The sequence below is a fragment of the Notothenia rossii genome (assembly GCF_949606895.1).
Source record: "Notothenia rossii genome assembly, chromosome: 1".
Lineage (NCBI taxonomy): Eukaryota > Metazoa > Chordata > Actinopteri > Perciformes > Nototheniidae > Notothenia > Notothenia rossii.
In genome coordinates this window covers 48,457,226-48,466,250 of record NC_136912.1, presented here as the reverse complement: position 1 = coordinate 48,466,250, position 9,025 = coordinate 48,457,226, and the positions used below count along the sequence as shown (strand labels likewise).

The 9,025-nt window shown below is 44.7% G+C and overlaps 1 protein-coding gene across 1 annotated transcript; it reads left to right on the top strand.

The window, feature by feature from the left end:
* Positions 1-4,852: 4,852 nt before the first annotated feature.
* Positions 4,853-8,385, top strand: LOC307019140 (uncharacterized protein; the record flags this gene model as incomplete). Its single annotated transcript, XM_079649783.1, has 3 exons — positions 4,853-7,433; positions 7,949-8,033; positions 8,173-8,385. Exons 1-3 carry the CDS (start codon positions 7,039-7,041, stop codon positions 8,383-8,385), a joined length of 693 nt encoding a protein of 230 aa, XP_079505909.1. The 5' UTR covers positions 4,853-7,038.
* Positions 8,386-9,025: the final 640 nt, after the last annotated feature.

Sequence of the window (9,025 nt, the reverse complement as noted above, 5' to 3'; positions counted from 1 at the left end):
CGACTAGAATGACAAATAGCGTTAGTTCCGCCTATTCCGTCAGCCAAGAAATAATATAATCATAAACTTTTTTTTCTTTTTTAAGGGGGCCTGTGCAGCTCGGGGCGGAGCTTTGAGTCGCGAGCACTTCAGGGGGGGAAACTGTGGCGCGCATAATTGCGCCGCATTTGCGCGTAAGATGAGGCCCTGTGCGAAAGATGAGGCCCTACGCACTCTGCGTACTCGATCGATTTCCGGTTCAAGTCACTGAGGAGAGAGGAGATAGGAGGGTCCTTGGGATGAACCTATTCCTTCCAGTACAGCGTTAGCTCTGAGTGTTAGCGATGCTTGCTAATGTAAACAAAGACCATATTACTTCCAAAACACGTTGCCCATTGTTTCTGATACAGCACATCAGAGTCCTGCATGGGTCTGATTTTCAAGACCCGCTCCCGCCCAGCATCCGCGAAATGCAATACCAAACCCGCCCCGCCACCCGCACATATTGCCAATTAGTTCTGCAAACCGACCCTATCCGTCGGCACAAGATCCGCAAACCGACCCGAACCCGCATATCCTATGAGCAGTGAAAAGGTGCAATTATTAACACACGCAGTTGCATATTTGCCTCAAAAAGCGTGGGATGTTGGTTATTTTCTTCATCTAGGACACTGGTTCTCAACGGGGGCGGTACCACCCCCCAGGGGGCGTTCAGAGAACATCGGGGGGCGCTGGAAGCAATATTTTTGAAAGGGGGGCGTTGAGGTGTTCTTGGGGGGCGTTCACGCATAATGTCTTTTTGTCATGAAAAACGCTGGCCACAGCGTCTTTTCCTGTACAAAAAGCAGCTGTCAGCATCTTTTGTTGCTATAGGAAACCACAACTCTGCTTGCGATTGGTCAGCTGTCAGCAGTGTTATTACGGGTACGTTCGTAAATGCACGAACGGTCAGTCCGCTCGGACAACCCGTCTGTTCCGCCAGAGCACCCAGCTGTGAGCGCTCAGAGCGCAGCCCTCTGGACTGTGGAACGGGGACGCTCGGAGCGCTCTGAGCGCATTTACGAACGTACCCTACAAAAAGCAGCCGGGAGCGGACCGGAAGTCGTAGTAATTTTGGGATCGCGACTGTTAATAATCTGTGTCACTTTGTTAAATTTTGATATGTTTTGATATGACAAATTCCACTGACAGATTCAAACTAAGTGGTCAGTTTATGAAAATAATACCCGTTTCTATGTCTGCTACGACATGGAAGAGCTGGCTAGCCAGGCTGCTCCACACAGAGCTCTGTTTGTTCAAAATTACAACGACTTCCGGTCCGCTCCCGGCACGATGTCTTGTCATGTCACCAGCTAGCCCTCTAGCGTTTGCCGCCATATCGTGACACTACCCCCCCCCCCCCCCCCCCCTAAATATTAGCATCATAAAACAACAAAAATCATATCACATCAGCAAAATGGCCGCGAAAAAAGATAAAATGCAGACAGTACTCTATTGAATATCTTAGCTATGGCTTCATACCGTCTCCTACCAATGCACAGCTCCCAATGTGTTTACTTTGCGAACATGTATTTTCCAATGAGGGAATGAAACCCTCACGTTCAAAGGAGCACCTTACCAAGATCCACCCGGATAAGGCAGATAAGGAGCGTCCGTTCTTCCAGGCCCTCAAAGAGAAACATGGTAGGAGCACCATCAGCAGTCTCTTCGCTAGGAAGACCACCCAGACTGACAGCGGGCTAATAGCGTCATATAACATCTCCTTGCTGATAGCCAAATGTGGGCAGCCGTTCACAATCGGAGAGAAGTTGGTACTCCCTGCCATCAAAGAGGTCATATCTACTGTGATGGAGCGTGATCCCACACAGGTGCTGAAATCCATCCCACTCAGTAAGGACACCGTAGCACGCAGGATTGATGAAATGGGTGCTGATACAGAGGAGCAGCTGTGTGCCATCCTGCGGGAAACTCCATTCCGCCTTCAGCTGGATGAGACAACCACTTCTGACAACAATGTTCTGTTGATGGCCTATGTCCGCTATAGCACCTCCAACAGTCAGGAGATGGCTGAGGAATTTTTATTTTCCAAATATCTGGTCACAGACACCAAGGGCCAGACCATTTTTAATGCACTGGATGCTTATCTACAGGAGAAGTCAATCCCGATCAACAACATCCTCGCATGTGCTACTGACGGTGCCCCTTCCATGGTTGGCAGGTACCGTGGCTTCACCACTCTGCTGAAGGAGCAGGTCCCGCATGTCCTCACAGTCCACTGTGTCTTGCACCGCCACAACCTTGTGGCCAAATCTAAAGGTCCACGTCTCCACGAGTCTCTCAATATTGCAGTAAAGGCAATAAACAAAATAATAGCCCACGCCCTGAATAACAGATTGTTCCGACAGCTGTGTCAGGAAAATGATGAGACCTTTGAGCGTCTTCTTCTCCACACTGATGTCCGCTGGCTCTCAAAAGGAAACTGCCTTGCTCGTTTTTGTGAGCTGTTTGACAGCATCGTGGAGTTCCTGGAGGAGGTGGATGCAGCTCTCGGGGAACAGGTGTCATCCAGCCGCTGCGACATCATGTACCTCGCAGACTTCTTTGGAAAAATGAATGAAGTCACGCTGAAGCTCCAAGGAAAAGGAGTTACTCTGATCCAGAGCAAGGCGGTCATCCACAGTCTCACCTCCAGGCTGGATCTATACCGGCAGAGCATAGGCAGGAGGCAGTTTGCTCATTTCCAGCTGTTGACCAAGGTGATCCAGCCTAGGCTACTAAATAATGATAATAATAAATAATACATGTAATAAATGTAGGCTACTCTATGCAACACTATATTTGTGTTCCTGGTTAGTATAAATACCTTATGTTTTGAATGTATTATGAGAATAAAGAAACATCAATTCGTAAACTAATTAGCAATAAAATAACCAGTTTAAAATCGGATGGTAACATTCTGCACCGATAACAATTTCCTGGTTATACTCATTGCAGGTGTTTGAGGCTCTTACCGATGAGCGCCTCCTCATTTACACAGACCACCTGAGGATGGTGAATGCCGACTTGAAGATCCGCTTCAGAGATCTTTTGGACCTCGATGTTCCCACCTGGGTGGTGCAGCCCTTTCAGGCGGACGTGGCGGAATGCGAGCCAGCAATACAGGAGCATCTCATCGACATCCAGAGTGACGATGAGGCCCAGGCTATTTTCCGCACCTCTGGCTGGGGCAACATGTGGGTCAAATACTCTCAGCGTTACCCGGCTCTCTGGGAGAAAGCGAGGCTGCTTCTTCTGGCTTTCCCAACCACATACCTCGTGGAGCAGGGATTCAGCCAGGTCTTCCACATGCAGTCCAAGTACCGCAATCGCTTGAACTTGACGGCCTCAGGTGCACTGCGACTGAAACTAAGTTCTCTGCAACCCGCAGTGAAGAAACTGGCGGAGAACCACCAAGCGCAGGGCTCACACTAACCTTCCCCCCCCCGCAATTTGGCGAAATGCAACACCTTTCCGACCTGTTAGTTCTGTAGGCCTAATGTACAGTTTTGTAGCCTACTGTTTGTTCTGCACTGGACATGTTTGAAATTGCTGCTGTTCCGTAGCAGTCTGTTTGTATTCTCTGCTCTTGTCTGAGTTTGTTTAACACTCATAAATATCATTTTTATTCACATTCACATGGCTTTTCTGCTCTCTGGTAAACTAATGATAATGATATTCCAACTGCCCAGTTAAATCAAATCTATTATTTGGCATTCAGTGACATGGTTTTTAAATGATATAACACAGAATATTAGTCAACATTAATATTCAGGGAAGAAAATAAGTCTACTTTTTTTGATGGGGGGCGGTAAGAGACCTGGATAATGGACAGGGGGGCGCTGGCCCAAAAAAGGTTGAGAACCCCTGATCTAGGAGGACACCAAAAGCCTCCCAGACGTTGGATTTCGCTCTTGGGGAAGTGTTATTGAAAATGCTGTATTCTCCGAGCTCCACCTTCACCTCAGCCATTTCGAATGTGGCGCGCTCAGCAGCAGATTGATGCGCTGCACAGGTTATGATTATCCGCGGGGAGAGGTCTGAAGATTTAAACATTAAACTAAATTATTATTATTTTAATATATTTATTATGGAATACCCGCGAACCGAACCTGGAAAAAAGCGTTGGAAAAAATACCACCCGTGAATCACTTTTTTTGCGGGTCACCCGATGCAAGACCCAATGTTTACCGCTAGAACAGCACCAACTTCACTCTAACGGCCCGTCCACACAGCGGCGTGCGTTGAAATTTTCACCATTCACTTTGAATGGGGTGACTTCACTTTTCGCCAAACTGCATTGTGGGAAGCGAAGCGGAGCTTTGCTGGCGTGGCTCGCTGCAAAAGTTGAGCAATGTTCAACTTTTGAAGCCTCCGCAGAAGCGTCAGCCAAACGAATCATATGCCAGTACAAGCTCTTGCCAAGAAAACCGCTGCTTGTGTGTCAGGGGCGGGAGATTTATGTGATTGGTTGGTCGAGTTTCAGACACGCCCGCCGGCATGCTTCAACGCACGCCGCTGTGTGGAGGGGCCGTAAGGGTCTCTCGTAGACATCCTGCTGAATACACAGACACACAGCTGAGGGAGGGGTTTCAGCTAGCGACTGTATATGGGGACGATAGGTTGGGAGGTGGGGGAGACGTTACCGGGAGTTCAACGTAAAGCCAGCCCACATTTTAGTTCTCAGCAAATCTGGATAAGCTCCGTTGTATCCCCGTTTTTAGAGATGTGGGTAAGGAGGAAAAGAGAAAGGGTTGCATTTTATGACTCTTTGTGAGTGTCCTTACACACCGGACACATATTTATTTATAAAATACATTAAAAAGTACATTTTGCATAATAGGTGACCTTTAATATAATTGTAAATTAGGGAGAAAAAAGGATGTTCAGTCATTTAATGGTTAGAATCCACAGATGCATCTCCCATCGCCTAAAACTCCTGACTATTCTCTCAACTCAGTATTTACATCCTTTATTGCAAAGAAAATCAATAATATCTTTAAAAACTACAAGTCCCATTTTATCAGCTGTGCACCGTTGCGCAAAACGACACCACATTTTGTAGTTTGATTTTGGTATGCATAAAGGTGTTAAATACAGCCTATATACTGATTGAATCACATATAAAAGTCAGCCGAATTACTATTGATACTGCGAGGAGACGTATTGTGTGAAGAGAAATGTAACGGTACGTCCACACAACAGATTTGAAAAAATCTTGAAAATCTTGGAGCTGGGCGTGTCTGAGAGCTTGGGGATTTTTCGCGAGCAACGCGACCAATCACATGAATCTCCCGCCCCCGACATACAAAGCAAAATACCCCGGGGATTTTATGCCAGCAATATATAAACTCCCCAAACAGGCGAAAACCTACCAGTTTCACCCACTGTCCCTGCCACCTCCCTCCATGCCTGGTTCCTCCGGTTTGTATCCCGGTAAATAGTTCTGGTCGTAAAGAACCGGGTGATTTGTTACTGTAATTTCTCGTTTGGAATATGAGGAAATTAACTGCGGTCTTTTGAATCCTGAAAATCCTGGAAATCCTGGAAATCTTTGCTTTGCTTCCCCACAATGCAGTTCGGCGAAAAGCGAGGCAAAGTGACGTCACTCCCATTCAAAGTCAATGGGCAGGGAAGCGTTGGAAGCGTTGGAAGATTTTTTTAAAGCTGCTGTGTGGACGTACCGTAAGATGTTTAATTGCGGATATATTGATATGGGAGTTCTTCCGGTTTGTCCAAAATTCAGGGTTTAGGGCTCTATAAATAAAGAACTACAGCAGATGTGATATATTTAATGCAGCCGGAATAAAGTATTATTTTATTTTTTAAATGTTTTTTGTATTTCTTATCGCATAAACACCACATTCCAACGTGCATTGCGCCATCTAATCATAGAGCTTCAACGATAGCTGAAGATTATGGGTATTGTAATGTTTTCGGCTATCCAAAACTCTGAAAAAATAAATGTGTCTCTCAGAAACTAAAGGGAAAAACACAAAAGCATTGTACACAATCTAAAACAATTCATGTTGTGAAATCAACAAGGACAATATGATGTTTTTTAGTTGATGAGTACTGCAGATGTCACTGTAAAATCATTCAACAGTAAGGGGAATACTTCCGGTTGCAACATGCATCCCGAGCAACCACCTTAGCTACTATGAAAATGCAGAGACCGGAAATACTTTTTTCACGGCTTGAGAGTTGACAATAACTTGACATGGACGCTATTCAATAGAAATGAATAGGGGGAAAGACGTAGCAGTCTCACAATTTCAGTGGGGTTCACGCAGAACAACCTCTATAGGTAAAATATCTATCAAACCATAGATCCTACACATCCACAGGACGTAGATTCTAAAGTACAAAAGTACAATATGCACTTCACAAAAAAGAAGTTGGGTGTCCGCCTTTTTTTTTTTCTCACGCTGGGAAAGTTGACGATCACGTGACATGGACACTGGCCATTAGAAATGAATAGGTAAAAAATATTGTAGCCATGTCACGTTTTGAGAGAGTTATTTGGGAACACAGTACGTTTTTCTCTGTGGACCACCGTAGATATTACACGTTTTTTTGTGAGACTGGAATGGCATTCCACATGCTGCATTGTTACAGAATGCTGAAAAAGCTTTTGATAGTGAAACAATATCTTCTAACCACTTAAACTTGGACATGTATTGTTCTCTGCTATGTCCCTTAAAAAAAAATTACTGGGTAATTGTTGAAGGTGTCGAAAATGAGAAATTGTTCCTGATGTAATGGACTACGGTGTGTGAGTGTGTGTAAATGTTAATAGCCCTTAGCAGATGCAGCGTATGGCAGCCTCTATCTCTGTATGAATGTGTGTGAATGGTGAATACTGACTATATACTGATCCTGTACTAAAGTAAATGAATTACTGGCAGGTTCTGCCACTTCAAATACTGAAATATCAAATGATTTGGTACAAGTCCTTGCATCACTAAAATGCGTTATTAGTAACTTTTTTATAATATGTATTTATTTTGATTCAGTCACTTGATGTTTTTTTTTTATCCCTTAGCTATTCTTTGTGTGCAACGACTGATCGGCATGGCCTCCACAGGAAGTGCTCTCTTTGTTGTCATGGTGACAGCCTGCTTGGCTTCTTGGGTGACAGGGCTGGTGTTTGGGAGCGTGCCTGTGGTCTACGCCTGGATCAGGTATGTCATTTACTCAAAGCTTTCAGGTGGTGCTGCTTCATCTCCATCATGTCTCCTCTGCAGGTACGACCCCGCAGAGATGCTGTGTGCTGTCTTCTGGGAGAACAGCTACTCAGACATGTTGCTCTACATCCTCTGTGCCTTCTCCCTCTGTATCTTCCTCCCCTGCGTCCTCATCTTTTTCTGCTCTCTTCTACTGAGTGCCAGCAGCTGCCACTCCATCTGGAACAGGTGGTGAGAGGAGATTTATTTTAAACAACACAAGCTGGAAACTGGTCACGTGATATTTTAGTCATGTAAAAATACAGCCATTGATGTGATGACAGGTCAGGTCAAATCAGAAGTTAAATATGCATGTGCACAGAGCAGACCTCAGCTGAGACAGTGACTCCATTGGTCAAGTTTTTCAGTCTTACTTCAACCAAAAATGCCAAACGTTGGTTCCTGCTTGATCGCTTGTGAGGATGTGATGCTATTCCTTATCATTTTGGGGGAAGGGTGGGGATGTTTGCCAAAAGATCTGTACTCGCTGATACCATGACTAAACCACCTGACACAGTCTTTCTCCTTCTTAACTGAGCATCCCTAACTTACCTCTGATATAGAGCTACCTGTACTCCGTAGTGCTATGTACTGTGATAGCTACAGAATAAAGCATGTTCTCTAAAGCTGAGAGAAGTACAAATACAAATAGGATTTCTATATGCATTCCAAGTTCCTGTCTCCATCTTGTTCTCTCTTTGTCTCAGTGATGATGCAGTAGACCTGTCTTCAGTCAGTCCTCTGCTGGTGTCCTTCTACATGCTCTGCTACACTCCCTTCTTTGTGTCTGAGGTGAAACACTCACTAGTCACATACAACGAACAACACATGAGGTTCTGTATGCATGTACACACAGATGCTAAAGCAATCGAGTGAACACACACTTGGCCACTCACACTCTGTTTCTTTATTTGCATCCCCTCTCCTTCAGCTGATCCTGCTGGGCAGGAGAGACCTGTCACCGGCACCTGATTGGTTAAGGACACTGTCCTCTGTGATGTCATACCTGGACTGTGGTCTGAACCCTCTTATTTACTGCTCCCATCAGGACTTTCGGGAGGCGGGCCTAGCCCTGCTGTGGACCAATAGAAAACCATCGTCAGAGCCTGTCCTCACATCTATCACCAAACGTGTAAATGTGTGAAGGCCTCCACATTGTTCCAGACATTTCAACTATCTAACAATGATGCATCTCAGAAGGATGCATGTTTCAGGGTTTCAGGGAAATGAAATGACAATTATTTGTTATCCTTACAATATGTACTATCAAGTCATTTGTCTTTTATACATTTTCTATACATGTTTAAATCAATATGATCCAGTAGAAACCTTTTTCACTCGGAGTTTGTAAAACAAGGCCGTACTCTCCTATATGCTCTTTATATGGATTGTATGAGAACAGGATCCTTTATTTATCATATCTCCTTTACTATATATAACTTTAGTAATAATATTCCCAACCTTACCCCTCTGTTGCCTACATGTTGAAACATGAAGCAGGAAGTGGTAGGCCACTAGCTGTGTAATGTATTCTCTGCTGTCTGCTAACAACCTAATGTAAGTTACAGCCAACTCATGATATGGTGTGAAACTGCTGCTTTGGGGGTCACTGGGGGTCATTGGGGGTCACTGAACAGCATGTGCGCACATTAAACACTGCAACCACAAACCGTTTAACACTTTCTTGCAGTCAAAATGTTAATGGTGGATGGTAATTTGTGGATTATATTTTCCATACAATAAAATATTTTGGCATATATTACAGTTATTTTTAACTTAAATTT